This window comes from Arabidopsis lyrata, assembly GCF_000004255.2.
Source record: "Arabidopsis lyrata subsp. lyrata unplaced genomic scaffold ARALYscaffold_7, whole genome shotgun sequence".
Classification (NCBI taxonomy): Eukaryota; Viridiplantae; Streptophyta; class Magnoliopsida; order Brassicales; family Brassicaceae; genus Arabidopsis; species Arabidopsis lyrata.
The window spans coordinates 5,922,831-5,937,309 of NW_003302549.1; the positions used below are offsets into that span (position 1 = coordinate 5,922,831).

Sequence of the window (14,479 nt, forward strand, 5' to 3'; positions counted from 1 at the left end):
TGATCCATGTCTAGAGATTTCCAAGCCGTGGGTACCAAGAAGGATCAATGTTCGAATCACTCTCAGTCTAAAGACAACGTTTAAAGTCATGGGTACCATTATCCTTCAACCAAACATGACCCAATCCGATCTTTTGTCTTAAGGATTGGTTTTTTCGAATCTCAAGTCTCTATCTAAAGACATATGATGTTTTAAGCCGTGGGTACCATTTTCCTTCCACCAAAACATAAGCCAATCCGATCTTTTGTCTTAAGGATTGGTTTTTTCGAATCTCAAGTCTCTATCTAAAGACATATGATGTTTTAAGCCGTCGGTACCATTTTCCTTCCACCAAAACATAAGCCAATCCGATCTTTTGTCTTAAGGATTGGTTTTTTCGAATCTCAAGTCTCTATCTAAAGACATATGATGTTTTAAGCCGTGGGTACCATTTTCCTTCCACCAAAACATAAGCCAATCCAATCTTTTCTCTTAAGGATTGTTTTTTTTCCGAATCTCAAGTCTTTGTCTAAAGACTTATGGTGTTTAAAGCCGTGGGTAACTGTTTCTTTGTCTAAAAACTGAAAAACCAAACCGAACATGATCAATGTCTAGAGATTTTCAAGTCGTGGGGACTAATGTTTTGAGCCGTGGATACCATTTTCCTTCTACCAAACATAAGCCAATCTCAGTCTCTGGTCTAAAGACTGGTGATGTTTAAGCCGTGGGTACTGTTTCGTTGTCTAAAGACTGAAAGAACAAAACGAACATGATCCATGTCTAGAGATTTTCAAGCCGTGGGTACCATGAAGGATCAATGTTCGAATCAGCCTCAGTCTAAAGACTAATGTTAGAAGCCGTGGGTACCATTTTCCTTCCACCAAACATAACCCAATCCAATCTTTTGTCTAAAGAATTGGTTTTTCCGAATCTCGGTCTCTGTCTAAAGACCGATGATGTTTTAAGCAATGGGTAACTTGATCTTTGACCAGTAAACTGAAACCAATCCCAAGTACATATGTCGAAATAATAAGCCGTGGATAAAGGATCGGTTTTCAGTCTCAAGTCAAAATTTCCCATAAGCCATGGGTCCAAACTCGACGGGACAATGTGCCAAAGAAAGATTCTAACAAAACACTAATAATTGAGTGTCTGCCTATGATCTCTCTTGGGTTCGAAAGAAAAACAAAATAAGAAAGAAATCAAACAAAACAGAAAAACACAAGCAATAAACCACAACTGATCGCAACAATTTCATGCTTATCAAATTATGCAAAGCACTACAAAAAAAAAAAAAAAAAATACGAATCAAACCCCCTTAAACAAAATCAATTAAAACCAAAAAAAAAAAAAGAAGAAAGAACTTGTAATTCACAGGAAAAAAAACTTTGAAACACGAATTGTTCGGTTGTGCAAATATCAAAGCCGCATAGAATAACTTACTCTGTTTCACGTGCATCTTAGTTGAAATTTAGATATTGCAAAAGATTTATCAAAATAATATCGAACAAAAACAATAGATTAGAATTGATTAAATAGCGTACCTTAACCATCGCATGGGAGGTCACAAACTGACACGGAGTTGGTGTCACCAGTGACGATACATCGTCGATGGATTGCTAAGAGTCAAGGAAACCTAATTGAAAGAGAGGAAGTTAATCGATATAAAACAAAAAAAATTAGGGTTTCTTTATGTTTGTCCGCCGAGAAGAGTTTAATATATGCCGATTTTTAAACAATTGATTGTCCCATCTACGAAGCACCTCATCAAACACGTTATTACTTTGAATCCAAAATAAAATAAAATATAAAAACATAAAAAGCAGAGATCAAAACATGAGCATGACTACTAATTATACTTGGAAAAAAAAACTTATCTCCTCATTCATTGAATTTCGGTATTTCTATCACCCATACGTGGTGGATTTCTTCTCACACACATCACGAACTCCCATGATTCAGGATCAAAACTCCCATGCCCAGTAAACCTAAAACAAATTACAAAATAATTAATCACGAAATCATTAGCAAGCGTGAGATATAGTACAAAAACTAAAAACCTAGGGTAACGAATGTGAATGCTAATGTTATGACCAAGACTCTATATTTATAGTTGAAAATCTAGGGTTTACCATCATAATTATCTACAAAATTTTACTTTTAAAAAATAGAAATATTCTCGAAACAAATATTCGCAATATAATATACAAATTCATTAAAGCTAAATTTAACTTTTTTAATTAGAAACTAAATCAAAAAACTAACAAAAACGAATATTAACTACTAAGATATAGAATTATCCAAAAAATTAACAAATAAATTTAAGCTAAGATTCCATAATCCTTAAAGTCGAGACATTATGACATTCGTATCCCCAACGATTACACTATATTAAAAAAAAAATTAAGGGTAATTAAGACTAATCATCTCAAAACACGATTAGACTTATACACCCCTAACAATTAAGAACAAAAAATTTCGAAATCGAGGGTGTTTAGGACATTAGTATAGAGATCAACACACGATTAGACTTATATACCCCTAATTACGAAGAAGAAGAAATTTCGAGAAGAACAATTCATTAAGGGTGTTTAGGACAAATCATTCCAACTTTTAACCACAGGCCTCCAATGCCCTAACTTTCAATATGGTGCGTTTCTACTTCTCAAATAATTATTGTAGAGATAATGAATATTACACAAAAAAAAAAACTTAAAATATAGGCAAAATCAACAAATTCAGTGGGCCGTTGGTGGGCTTATAAGCATTTGATAATTAGGTGGGCCTTACAATTAATAACACTGTCTCTTCCATAACAAAAAGTAAAAAAAGTAGAAAACCGATTTGACTCCCGCCGCCGTCGCAACGTTCCACTCGCCGGCACAGCAAACAGCTCGCTCATCCATGGCTATTGCAGGAAGCTCCAACGGCTATACCACAGCGGCTTTAGCCTTGACACTCGCCGTAGTATCTGTATCCGCTGCCGTCTCGCGTAATCTCTTTCTCTCTACCTCTCTGTCACTTCTTATTGCCCGTACCTGTTTCTCAGGTACTAGGTTCGAGAAACTCTTTTTATTGAGCTGGTTCTTGTGAAGTGTATAGATGGCGAAGACGAGGAGAAGATTTGGAGTATAGGATTAAGGAACTTGAGAAGTCTTTGGGATCTACCATGGAGAAAAGTGCTTCTGAGAGAAAAGGTCGAGTAAAAGCTCAGCAGGTGAAGTTCTTTTAACTTGTACTTCTCTCCAAAATATATGAGTATAGATTCAAATCAGATGAAACCATTCAAATGCACATCAAAATTGATTCTTGTCAAGATTGGAGGAACTCTCTGATGCAATTGAAAGCTGTAGGCTTTACGGGAGGCGTTAGCACAGACTGAGTCACATGATTTACACAGCACAATATACCCGATGCGACCAATTGGCACTATACGGTCTTGCTTCTCTACTAGGTATAATGATCCTCATAGTTTTCCAGTTTCAGGGGAGCCTAATGCTGTTCTAAAATGTTGGCTGTTAAGTGTTGATTCTTGGTTTTTTGCAGGAACGGGACACCGAGGCAGCCATTGCTTGTTTCTCTTGCGAGGGCATGTTTGGTCTGTGATCCGGCTTTGGTTCCTCCTGCATCTCTTGAGGGTCTGGAAGAGTATTCTCATTGCTGGATAGTATACGTGTTTCATCTCAACACTGATATAGAGAAGCTATGGAGAAAACCATCTCAGTCGAAGCTCAAGGCAAAGGTATGTTTCTTTTATTTTGTTTGTTTGTATGTTATGATGTTCTCAGTCTGAGGTTTTTGGGGTATTGTGAATTTAGGTGAGAGTGCCAAGGCTAAACGGGGAACGGAAGGGAGTATTTGCTACTCGGTCCCCTCATCGACCTTGTCCCATTGGCCTCACCGTTGCTAAGGTTCTCTGAACGTAATCCAATCCTCCTGTAGTTAACAAAGACATATTGAACATCTTTACCTAAAGTACGTAATAGTATTAATCCATAGGTGGAGGAAATCCAAAAGGATAAGGTTCGGCTCTCTGGTGTTGATCTGGTGGATGGGACTGTAATTATCCTCTCCCCTGCATTCCTGATTACCTTTTGCTTATAAGCCTCTTGCGTAGTTCATTGATTGTTTTGACGGGTTTGGACAGCCGGTGCTCGACATCAAACCTTATTTACCATACTCGGACAGTATTCAAGGAGCCTCAGTGCCAAACTGGGTAAAGGTATGTACATTGTTATGAATTCGCCTTTCTAAGCTTTTCGTCTATGTAACTGAATACTGCTGAGAGTTGAAGATCATTGTGATTTGTGAGTAACTGTGTCCTTTGCCTGAGTTGGTAGAGTCAAAGATTAAAACTAATAAAATATGAATTTCAGGAGGACTGCTTATTGGCTGTGGCTTCTGTGACTTTCTCAGATACCTTCTCTTCCTCCATCACCAGCTGCTGGAAACTAATAGTGAGTGACTTTTGACCTGACCATCTCTTCTCCATTTGCGATTTTTAACAAAATAGTTGCTATGTGCACAGGAAAAGAAGTCTCTATATAGTTCAGCAGAAGAGTTTAGGAGTTTGATCACGCAGGTCCTGTCATGGGACATACGATCAATGTCGCAACGGAACAAGCCACAAGATACATTGAATGCAGAAATCGTTTATCACTTGGTTCTGGAGGGACTAGACGTGTCTTACATGATAGATAATGAAAGTAATATTCTCGTTCAGGATGTCTCTCTTCCCAAAAACTTGCAAGATTTTGCAGGACGCTGAGATTTTTAAAGATTTTTGTTGGATCCTTTGGACATGAACCGATTCACCATCCTTTTTTGTTCTGTCAACCGAGCATTAACCATCTCTTTAATAAGATACTGTGAAAGTATGGCAATGAACTTGATAAGACATGAACAGTTAAACTTTGTGCGGACTTAACAGCCAAGCAAGACATAAACAGTTAAACTTTCTATAATAAGAATTTAAGATACAAGAGAATTTGTAAACAATAACGAGATGTAAACAGGAGTAGTTGGGGTCTTAAAGGAAGTAAGAGAGTTGCTCATTCTTCCTGGAGCCGCCTTCTCCATACAAATTGCTCCACTGCTTGGTTTCGGTCATCCCTGCTCCTGCTTCAAAACTAGCAGCAACATGCAAATCCAAAACAATTAGCGTTTTGCGCATGATTGCAAGATCGTCAAACACGCTTCTTTCATGTCTTCCATGCTCAAAGCTCTCAACGTTATGACTCTCTCCGCAGGTACTTCTTCTTTTGCTTCAGATCCCTCTTCACTTGCTCCTTCTGAGTTTAATGAGAACCACCATTGAGATATTCATTCAGGTCTAGATGGTTGTATCCGATCCTCTTCATTGCATTTATTGATCATTCAAATGTGTAAGAATCTATTTGCCATAGTACCCTCATGTCATCTGATAATTAAATCATGAAATGAAGCAACAGCTGCTTTGCAATGAGCTCATCAGCTCTGGTGCTCCACCAAGAATAAATACCACACTAGTCCAAAACTTCTTTGCAACCATCCTTCCCAGTCTGCCAGTCATACTTTGTAGCCTCTGTCACTTCAGTCACACATCTCCAACTTTATAGTCCTCAAGTTAGCATAAGTGAGCATGACTATGCACCCCACTTATCCCCTTCTTCTTTATCATCTGCCACTCTTAGCAACCGTTTTGCAATATCCATGTTTCCTGAGCTGCTACACATGTAATCCATGACCGTACACGTAAGTTCTTTGTCAAGGACAACATCTTTATCCACCAGTTTTTTTACAAATTCCGTCAATTTGTCTGTTTCTCCCTGTGAAATACAATACTTCAATACAGAATCGCAAATATGAGCATCAGGTTCAAAACCGCTATCAATCATTTTGTCAAAGAAACTGATAGCCTCGTCTAAATATCCAAGTTTCAGGAACCTATTTATCAACTTCGAATAAGTAAATAAATCAGGAGAAAGACCAGCATGAGACATCCCCACAAGAAGTGATTCTGCAGACTTAATATCCCCTGCTTTAAGACTTCCATCAATCATGATATTGAAAGAAATCACGTCTGGAAAACTGTCATCACGCTGCATTTCCTCAAATAATCTCCATGCCTGGTCTAAGGTTCCCTTTTTGCATAATGATGACAGTAGGCAGTTGTAGTCGAAAACACTAGGCGGTAGCTCAGACAGTCTCATTTTGCAAAGCAATCCTTTAGCAACATTAAGCATGCCAGTTTTGCAAAACCCATCAATCATAGTCGTATAGGTATCTGAGTTTGGAACAATTTTGGAATTAGATATTTGTTTCCAAAGTTCCATCGCCTTATTTACATCTCCAGACTTGAGAGTGCTATTAAGCAATATATTAGTGGTAACTATATCCCCAGCACCCAATTTCTCGACCAGCAAATCATAAATATCTAAAGCTTGATGGAGACGGTTTCCCTTGCACAACCCGTGGATTAGCGCATTAAATGATATAACATCTGGATCCGTATAACTACTATCTTTCAGCATTAAATAGAGAAGCTTACTTGCTTCGTCTAGGTCACCTTTGGCACAGAGTCCTCCCAGTAAACTATTGTATGTTATGTTATCAGGTCTTGTACGCCTCTTCTTCATTAACTCAACAATTTCTAAAGCATCCGCCACAAGGCTATCCTTGCACAGCTTGTTAATAATAATGTTATATGTCACAACATTTGGTTCTTCATCCTTCTGTAACATCAGATTTAAAAGTTGCAGGGCTTCCTTAGTCTTACCTACACCGCAAAGGCCATCAATTAGACCCGTGTACGTGTAAACATTTGGGCGAACTCCACGCTCCATCATAAACTCAAAAATCTCTGAGGCTTCTTTCAACCGTCCTAACTTGCAAAAACCTCGAATAAGCGTGTTATATGTAATTGCACAAGGAGAATCACCTCTTTCCAGAACCTCATCGAAGAGCGCCTTCCCTCTATCTAACTCACCACAATCACAGAACCCTCGAATCAGAGAAGTATACACAATAAGATCTGCCTCTAAACCCTTATGTTTCATTTCTTTGAGCAAGCCCATCGCCTCATCCATCTTACCAGCCTTGCAAAAGGCATCTATCAGAATCCCCCAAGTCACCAAACTCCAAGAACAGCCACTACCTTGCATTTCATTAGCTAATTGCAATGCTTTCTCCAGCTCTTTTCCCTCGCAGAAACCTCGAATAACCGTGTTGTAGCTAACAACATCAGGCATCAGAGAGTTTTGTCTCATTTCTCTCAGTAAACTAACAGCTTTACCAAATTCCAGATTCCTACATAAACCCTTTAAGAGGATATTATAATTATACACATTGAAAGCAAACCCACGCTTTAACATCAATGCGAGAACCCCGTGTGCAAAACCAGTCTTACGCATTTGCACAAAACATTCAAGTAACCCACTCAGCGACACGAAATTGATGAATGTATCAGTCTCAAGCATCTTGCGGTAAAATGAAAATGCTACTTCGTGGTTTCTAGAGCGTACCAGCGTTGCCATGAGATTATTTCCGGCGAAAGAAAGAGAGCCACCGGAGTCGACTGCTTGCTGGAAAACTGAAACGGCATTCTTGAGCTGAGGATTTGAATCCTCACATAGCGATCTCAATTTGGTTTCAGTTTCAGAGAAGGTATTAACAAGTTTAGAGCACAGACGTTGGCTCAAGAGCCGTCTCACTACAAGCTCATCACGTCGGAAAATCTCACCGGCCGCAGACGATGTCACAAATCTCATATCGGAAGATAGGAGATTTTCACAGTTTAGGTTTTCCGATTAGACACTTCTCGGCTCTGCTTAGGTGTGGATTATCCAAAGTGAAGCCCATTAAGATATTTAGGCCCATATAAATTGGGCCAAAATAGATAATGCATTAATCAGAAAATGCGAAATTTTGATTTCGCCGGAGAGAAGCGTATCTAACGGCGGAGATGTTCCTGCGTGTGATCGGGCGGCCATAATTGGCGAAGGTGAAGCAGACGACTGGGATCGTTGGGCTAGAATCGTTGAGAAGCGACTTGGTTGTGGTAGTCGAGAAGCTCATTGAGGAAGCTCGCGAGGAGCTCACTTTTGTTGGCAAAATGATCGGTTCGTTACACTCTTCCTCTGTTCCTCATTTGCAATTGAAAAAAAGATTTACATTTTGCACAGTTAAAGTTTATAGGGATTTGTGTTACTTCACTTCTGTTCTGTGATCCATACTCTGACTTGTTTGTTAAAGATGCAATGCAATTTGTGTAGGTACAATGTCAAAATTGCAAACTTCATTATAATTTGAGCTAGTGGTTGCTTTTAGCTATAGCTCGAACACAATCACATCTTTATGTTGTAATGCTACTTACAGTTTTGGTTGATTTTGCAATGGAGGTTAGTGTGGTTTATCATTTGTTTCTTTGCGCTAGTGTTCCAGATGATTGCGAGTGCGAAGTCATTGAGAATGATGCCCCGATACCTAAACATGTTCCGCAGTACCGTCCCGGGCCTCTTCCTGAGGAGTTCTACAAGACCTCAAAGCTGTAAATTCAGAATCCAAAACAGAGATTCCAGCTGCTAGCTCGAGCTAGCCGCAAGAGAAAGAGTGAGTAGATTCAAGTGTTGCATTGTATGTGCTGGTAAAATCCCAGTATCCATCTCACTTACTAGCTGATTTCTTGTGTTCTGTGTTGATTCTAATAATAATCTATGAAGCTACACATGCCACATCGATGAATATTGAGTTTTCAACTAGAATTAGTATAAAAAATTTATTAGTACATCTCTAAGCAAGACATAAACAGTTAAACTTTATATAATAAGATACAAGAGATAGATTAACTGTACATGTTTTATTTACAAAAATCTCCGAAATCAATGTTTAATATGATAATACTAATTAATGAAATAACAGAACTTATAAACACGTTTGAGAATATGTCATTGTAGAAGATGTAGATAGGAGTGGATGGAGTAATTAAAGGAAGTAAGAAAGCTGTTCCTTCTTCCTGGAGCCTCCTTCTCCATACAAATCATTCCACTGCTTGAGTTCGTTCATTCCTGCTCCTTCTGCTGCAAAACTAGCAGCAACCTGTAAACGCAAACCAGTTAGTGTTTTGCGCATGACCATCGTCAACACGCAACTAATTTTCTTTAACTTACCTGGCTTTTAGCTACTTTCATGTCTTCCATGCTCAAAGGTCTCAACGTTATGACTCTCTCCTCAGATACTTCTTCTTTTGTTTCAGATCCTTCTTCACTACTCTTCTTTGCTTCCTCTTTCTTCTTCCTCTCCTGAGTTTTATGAGAAACCACCATTAAAAACTCATACTAGCGCTAGAAAGTATGGAAATAAAGGAAGGAGTTTGAGGAGTTCTTACCTGGTCTTTCAAGCACTCTTGCTTTATCAGCTCCCTCACTGGTCGATATGCTGCTGTTGTGCAAAAGTTCTGTTTGTATAACATTCACAATAATCAGTTCAAAAAGAGAAGATTCGGGTGTTGGTAAAGTGAGATGGGAACCGTGACAAACCTTGAGATCACTTCCACTATAACCATCTGTCATCTGCGCAAGCTCATGGAAATCAAGATTCTCTGTTTTCTCTTTTGACAATAAGGTTCTTAAGATCTTCTCTCTGCTCTCGACCGATGGAAGACCCACCATGATTCTGCTCCCAACAAAACAAAAGCAGAAGCTGGAGTTAGTACAGCTCAAGTTCAGGGTTTCAAGTGAAAAGGCGTACGGGGCCTGCTTACCTTCTCTCAAACCTCCTGATGATGGCTTCATCGAGATCAAAAGGCCTGTTTGTTGCTGCAAGAACGAGAATACGGTCACCAGCATTCGACATAAGCCCATCCCAATGTGTCATGAACTCATTTTTGATCTTCCTCATAGCTTCATGCTCTCCGACTCTTGTCCTCTGTCCCAGCATGCTATCCACTTCATCCACAAATATAATAGTCGGAGACACTTTGGCCGCAAGGGTGAACAAAGCTCTCACGTTCTTCTCGTCTTCTCCAAACCATTTTGAAGTGATTGTGGACATTGACACGTTTATAAAACTAGCTCCAGCTTCGTTCGCAATGGCTTTTGCCATCATAGTTTTCCCAGTACCAGGTGGTCCAAAGAGGAGGATTCCTCTGCAGGGCTTTAGAAGGCCACCTTTGAACAGGTCAGGCCTACGTAGAGGAAGCATGACAAGCTCTTGAAGCGATTCTTTGGTTTCATCCAGTGAACCTATATCAGCAAAAGTCACACCAATCTCATTTGCTGGGATAACCTCTGGTCTTATGCGCTTCTCGAATTCATTATCAGGAGCCACCTCCTACATTGACAGGATAAAGAAAATCAAACCTATGTTCAGGCAAACACATCAAGATATCAATGTTGAATCATGTATGTACTAGTTTACATGTACAGGTGCTTTCGGAGGCAGAGGGCATTCATTTTTGGCTGCGGGAATTGATATTTCCGACTCATTTTTGGCTTCCGGAACAGCTATCTCAGATTTTGACTCACTCTTTACTATCCCTTCACCTTCTTCTACCTGCACCAGAGCCATTCACATTTTAGTCACTTAAAAAATTTAAAAGCACATGGTCAGAACTGTATATACCTTGGAGTCAATGTTTGTGTCCAGCTTCAAGGAGTCCTCAAAGCATCCGTTACCTTCCTGTAATATACTCAGTCCATGGGACAAGCTGTTGCAGAACCATTTATTAAGTTAGCTTAAGAAGATAATTACTTAGTTGTGTTTGTATTTCTTATTACCTAGTGGAAGATATTACAAGCCTCCCGTTTTTGTATTCGGGTTCTTTGTTGTGCATCAGATGGTAGGAGATTGCAGAAACCACAATTTCCTCAATGTGACTGCTTAGGAACATTGTATCTGCATGGCATATGGAACCTAAGTCATCACATTCAAGATCATTAGCCGCAAGAACCTCTGCTATATGGTTCTTGTTGTCCTGAAACTGTATCACTTTCATGTCATCTTCAAATCGTGTTTTCCAGCTCATGAGTTGATTTTCATCCTCTGGCGGTCTGATCTCGATGTTGTAAGGAAACAAAGCAGAAATGCCCTCTCCTACTTCTTGACAGTCATCTTCGGGTTCCAATAGTCTTGAGCCAAGAACCAAAACAGGGCCAGAAAGCTTAGTCAAGAGCCTCTGGAACAACTTGTAGAACCTTTCTGACTGACAAAGCTTCTCAACGTCCCTCAGGTATATGATTATAGGATTGGTTTCTGAAATCGAAACCAAGACCTGTAAAGATAACAATCGTTCAGTTTAAGAATTTCACGAAAATTGAATTGTGCCCTGCTGATTTCACTTTAGGTGTTACCTTGTAAAGTGACTGAAGGAAAAGTCTCTCATCAAAGCATAAGTTTGCACTGCGTTTGCTTGAAGCTAGAATGGTATTAAACAGCCACAAATGAACAAAAAGTGTTTAGAAATCTGAAGTAGAATACAACTAGAATAAGACTTAAAGAGGATCTAGACCTAGTTAAACGTAAGAAAATGTTTCATTTCAATGCTTTTACATACCTGAAACAGAAGTTGCGGAACGGGATGATATGCTACTCATATCAGAAGCAGCAGAAGCATTCCGCTTGAGTCGCGGAGGATGACTTGTAACGTCAAAGCCCCTGACGTATTACGTAAAAGGAACTAGTGAGCTAGCATATAACATATAAAGCTATATTCCAGATTTGATTAAACTGACAAAACAAACAAGATATCAAAAGCAACACAATGTACCTTGAATGAAGATCGTTGCCACTTGTGTGCCTACGCAAGGTCCCTAAAATTTACAAGAATGCAAACATTTGAGATCTTTTGTGGGCAAAAAATAAATAAAGGCCAGTGATTTGATATTGTACCTCTTGTAGCTTCTTTTTGGGAGAGCAAAGAGATAGAACCCATCAAATTAGACATTTTGTCCATTGTCAACTCAGAAATAGACCTCTTGTGAGACTATCAAACATTAGAGATGAAAGAAAGCACAATCATTGTCTGTATCAACACACAAAATTAAGCTACACTACGTAAGATCACAAGTAACATACAGGTTCTTTCTTGACGCATCCGTACTTGCTCTGTATCTGTAACAATTATTAGGAAAAGAGGAAGCTTACAAGCTGTTCTTTAGCAAACAAACATACTAAATTTGTATGCAATGAATCACCTTGATAGAGAAGTCGGTTATATCTAGTAGCAGTAGTTTCGATTCAAAGTAATGAGCCAATGCTTTTGCAAGCATTTGCTGATAGAATTCTGTAGAGTAAAAGAGAACAAAATTACACCAAAATCTGATTTACAAAAAGTTTGAGGTTGGAACACAAAAGGATAGGAGATGTTTACCAGCAGGTCCAGACAGAAGAATGGCCTTACTTCCCGGTGCAAGATTACGCGTGTGCTTCGAGATATCAAATTGCTTTAGGTGAACATAAGCTGCACTCGTCAATAAAAGCCGAGTTTTCTCACTGCAACATCAAAAAGAAACATTAGTACTACAACATTGTCCCATTTAGGCAACATTTTCAATCTATTAACAAAACTGAAAGTTCCCATCTTCAAACATTCATATATCTCAAGTCCCGAGGAACACTTTGGGCAACAAAACTGAATTCTTGAACTTACTCTCGAGCGTCACAAGAAGATTAACATCATGATCATTAATCTGAGACAAAAAAAAAATGCAAGAAAAGACAAACAATGTACCTTAGGTAATAAGGAAACTCGTCGAAAGTGACACTACTCTCTCTGCCATCAACAATCTGCCTAACCAACTCTTGCTCAATCTTCTCTCCGGTAAGTCCATCCTCCGCAGAAATAGACCCGTTTGCCCATTTACCCAAACTCTGACCCGAAGCTAGACCGATGCCTAAACCAACACCAACCCCTAACGCGGAAAACAACACGCTCTTCTGCTCCATTTCTGCCGAACAAATCCTCGGTTAGCATTCCCCAGAAGGAAGGAAGATCAAATATAAACAAAAATGGGTGTTTTGTGTTTTCTTGTCAAACAAATAACCTTTGTTTTGCCCTCAAGTTTTTGTAGTGGAGGAATGTTTTATTGTGGGTAAATAAGATTTTGGTGGACGACGGAGAATACATATAGGTTTGACTGGTGTGGGATGATCCTCCTCTATTTTTAGCAATGCTTCCATTAACTCTTATGGTCGTTAATATCTTTGCCGGGAAAAAACAACCATTTGGGGAAATCCTAATAAAATTGGGAAAAAAAATTTTATTAATTTTGAGGGAAGGAAAAGGGAAAAAAAGAGACTATAGTACATATTTAAAAGATAATTCTTTTTATTTATTTTAAATAGTACATATTTGAGCAATAATTTTATTTGTTGACATAAAATTTTGGTTCAACTATTTTGATATAATTTGATTTTTTTTGTTGGTTTTTGGTCGACCAATAATAATAAACAAAGAAGCTCGTTTCGTAAATAAAATAAATTTATACAGAGAAAAAGTTTTGACCAAAAATAAAATAAAGATATTACCCTATTTCCTCCCATACAAACATTTTGAGGAGTGAGTATTTCCTCTCCGGCGCCGAGTAACAAAGATGGTCACCCTTCGCGCTTCAATTCTCGCAAACCCTAGACTACCTCCTCCGATCCTCCGTCCCCGTCTCTCCCTTCCTCGTAAACCCTCATTCAATCTCTCCCTCCATAACCCTAGAACCATCGTCTCCTCCGCCGTTACCTCTTTGTCTCCGGTACTCTCCACTAAACCCCCTTCTCAATTCCCCTTCTCCGACTCAACTAGATCGATCACCACCCTCGCTCTTCTAGCTGGCGTCGTAACCAAATCCCTAATCCAGAAGCTCTCCGTCGCAATTGTAAACATATCCCCACAGATTCAAGCATCTATCCGAACAGCGAGTCCGTTGTTCTTCGCGTCGCTCCGTGACCGGCCCGCCGGTTATCTGAACACGCCACTTACAGTAGTTGCAGCGGGGCTATCGAAGTGGCTCGATATATACAGTGGTGTTCTTATGGTCAGAGTTTTGCTCAGTTGGTTCCCAAACATTCCATGGGATCGTCAGCCATTGTCAGCCATTAGAGATCTGTGTGATCCTTATCTTAATCTCTTCAGGAACATTATTCCTCCAGTGTTTGATACGCTTGACGTTAGCCCTTTGCTTGCTTTCGCTGTTTTGGGAACTCTCGGTTCGATTCTCAACAACAGCAGATGATGGTTAAAAAGCTCTGCTTTGAGTGATGATGCAAAGGTTATGGATCGTATCAAGTTCTGATCTTTCCGTTTGTCTTTGGCATTTATATTGTCTATAGTTACAGCATTTGGAAGTATGTATTTATAAGGTAATGATGTATTAGACTCTAAAGTTTCAGTTTTTTCTTCTGCTCTGTGTTGTTTATGTGAATGCACGAATTTGGTTTCAATAATAGAACTTGAGTTTCGAGGATATACAAAAGCTTGGGGATTGTTGTTTCAGTTTGTATTGAAACAAGTAGATTGTTTCAGCTAAAGATT

At 39.1% G+C, this 14,479-nt stretch overlaps 5 protein-coding genes across 7 annotated transcripts; 3 read left to right on the forward strand and 2 right to left on the reverse strand.

Moving 5' to 3' along the window:
- The first annotated feature begins 2,697 nt into the window (after window positions 1-2,697).
- On the forward strand, window positions 2,698-4,856 carry LOC9305596 (tRNA (adenine(37)-N6)-methyltransferase). 3 transcript variants are annotated; one of them, XM_002867428.2, is made up of 9 exons: window positions 2,698-2,971; window positions 3,075-3,196; window positions 3,333-3,433; window positions 3,526-3,721; window positions 3,798-3,890; window positions 3,979-4,038; window positions 4,127-4,201; window positions 4,356-4,436; window positions 4,508-4,856. In XM_002867428.2, the coding sequence occupies exons 1-9, from the start codon at window positions 2,884-2,886 to the stop codon at window positions 4,745-4,747; spliced, it is 1,056 nt and encodes a 351-aa protein (XP_002867474.1). In that variant the 5' UTR covers window positions 2,698-2,883; the 3' UTR covers window positions 4,748-4,856. The 3 variants fall into 3 exon arrangements, with proteins under 3 accessions (XP_002867474.1, XP_020873018.1, XP_020873017.1); XM_021017359.1 differs by having other exon boundaries at window positions 2,801-2,971; window positions 3,082-3,196; window positions 4,508-4,841; XM_021017358.1 differs by lacking the exon at window positions 2,698-2,971 and having other exon boundaries at window positions 3,124-3,196; window positions 3,297-3,433.
- Window positions 4,857-4,917: 61 nt separating this feature from the next.
- LOC9303547 (pentatricopeptide repeat-containing protein At4g28010) lies at window positions 4,918-7,752 on the reverse strand. The gene has a single exon (XM_002869479.2). It carries the CDS (start codon window positions 7,725-7,727, stop codon window positions 5,604-5,606), a length of 2,124 nt encoding a protein of 707 aa, XP_002869525.1. The 5' UTR covers window positions 7,728-7,752; the 3' UTR covers window positions 4,918-5,603.
- Window positions 7,753-7,899: 147 nt separating this feature from the next.
- Window positions 7,900-8,714, forward strand: LOC110226011 (probable NADH dehydrogenase [ubiquinone] 1 alpha subcomplex subunit 5, mitochondrial). Its single transcript, XM_021016425.1, is given in 3 exon segments — window positions 7,900-8,082; window positions 8,393-8,496; window positions 8,499-8,714. Coding segments are annotated over 3 exon segments (339 nt in total). The 5' UTR covers window positions 7,900-7,921; the 3' UTR covers window positions 8,573-8,714.
- Window positions 8,693-13,163, reverse strand: LOC9305598 (spastin). Its single transcript, XM_021016424.1, has 16 exons — window positions 12,686-13,163; window positions 12,326-12,447; window positions 12,150-12,238; window positions 12,031-12,066; window positions 11,845-11,938; window positions 11,723-11,765; window positions 11,510-11,610; window positions 11,307-11,371; window positions 10,734-11,227; window positions 10,579-10,663; window positions 10,375-10,509; window positions 9,719-10,287; window positions 9,495-9,630; window positions 9,344-9,412; window positions 9,126-9,257; window positions 8,693-9,054 (listed from the first exon to the last, which is right to left on the reverse strand). The coding sequence occupies exons 1-16, from the start codon at window positions 12,898-12,900 to the stop codon at window positions 8,941-8,943; spliced, it is 2,499 nt and encodes an 832-aa protein (XP_020872083.1). The 5' UTR covers window positions 12,901-13,163; the 3' UTR covers window positions 8,693-8,940.
- A 314-nt stretch (window positions 13,164-13,477) lies between these two features.
- LOC9305599 (ylmG homolog protein 1-2, chloroplastic) lies at window positions 13,478-14,411 on the forward strand. The gene has a single exon (XM_002867429.2). The coding sequence runs from the start codon at window positions 13,548-13,550 to the stop codon at window positions 14,178-14,180; it is 633 nt and encodes a 210-aa protein (XP_002867475.1). The 5' UTR covers window positions 13,478-13,547; the 3' UTR covers window positions 14,181-14,411.
- Window positions 14,412-14,479: the final 68 nt, after the last annotated feature.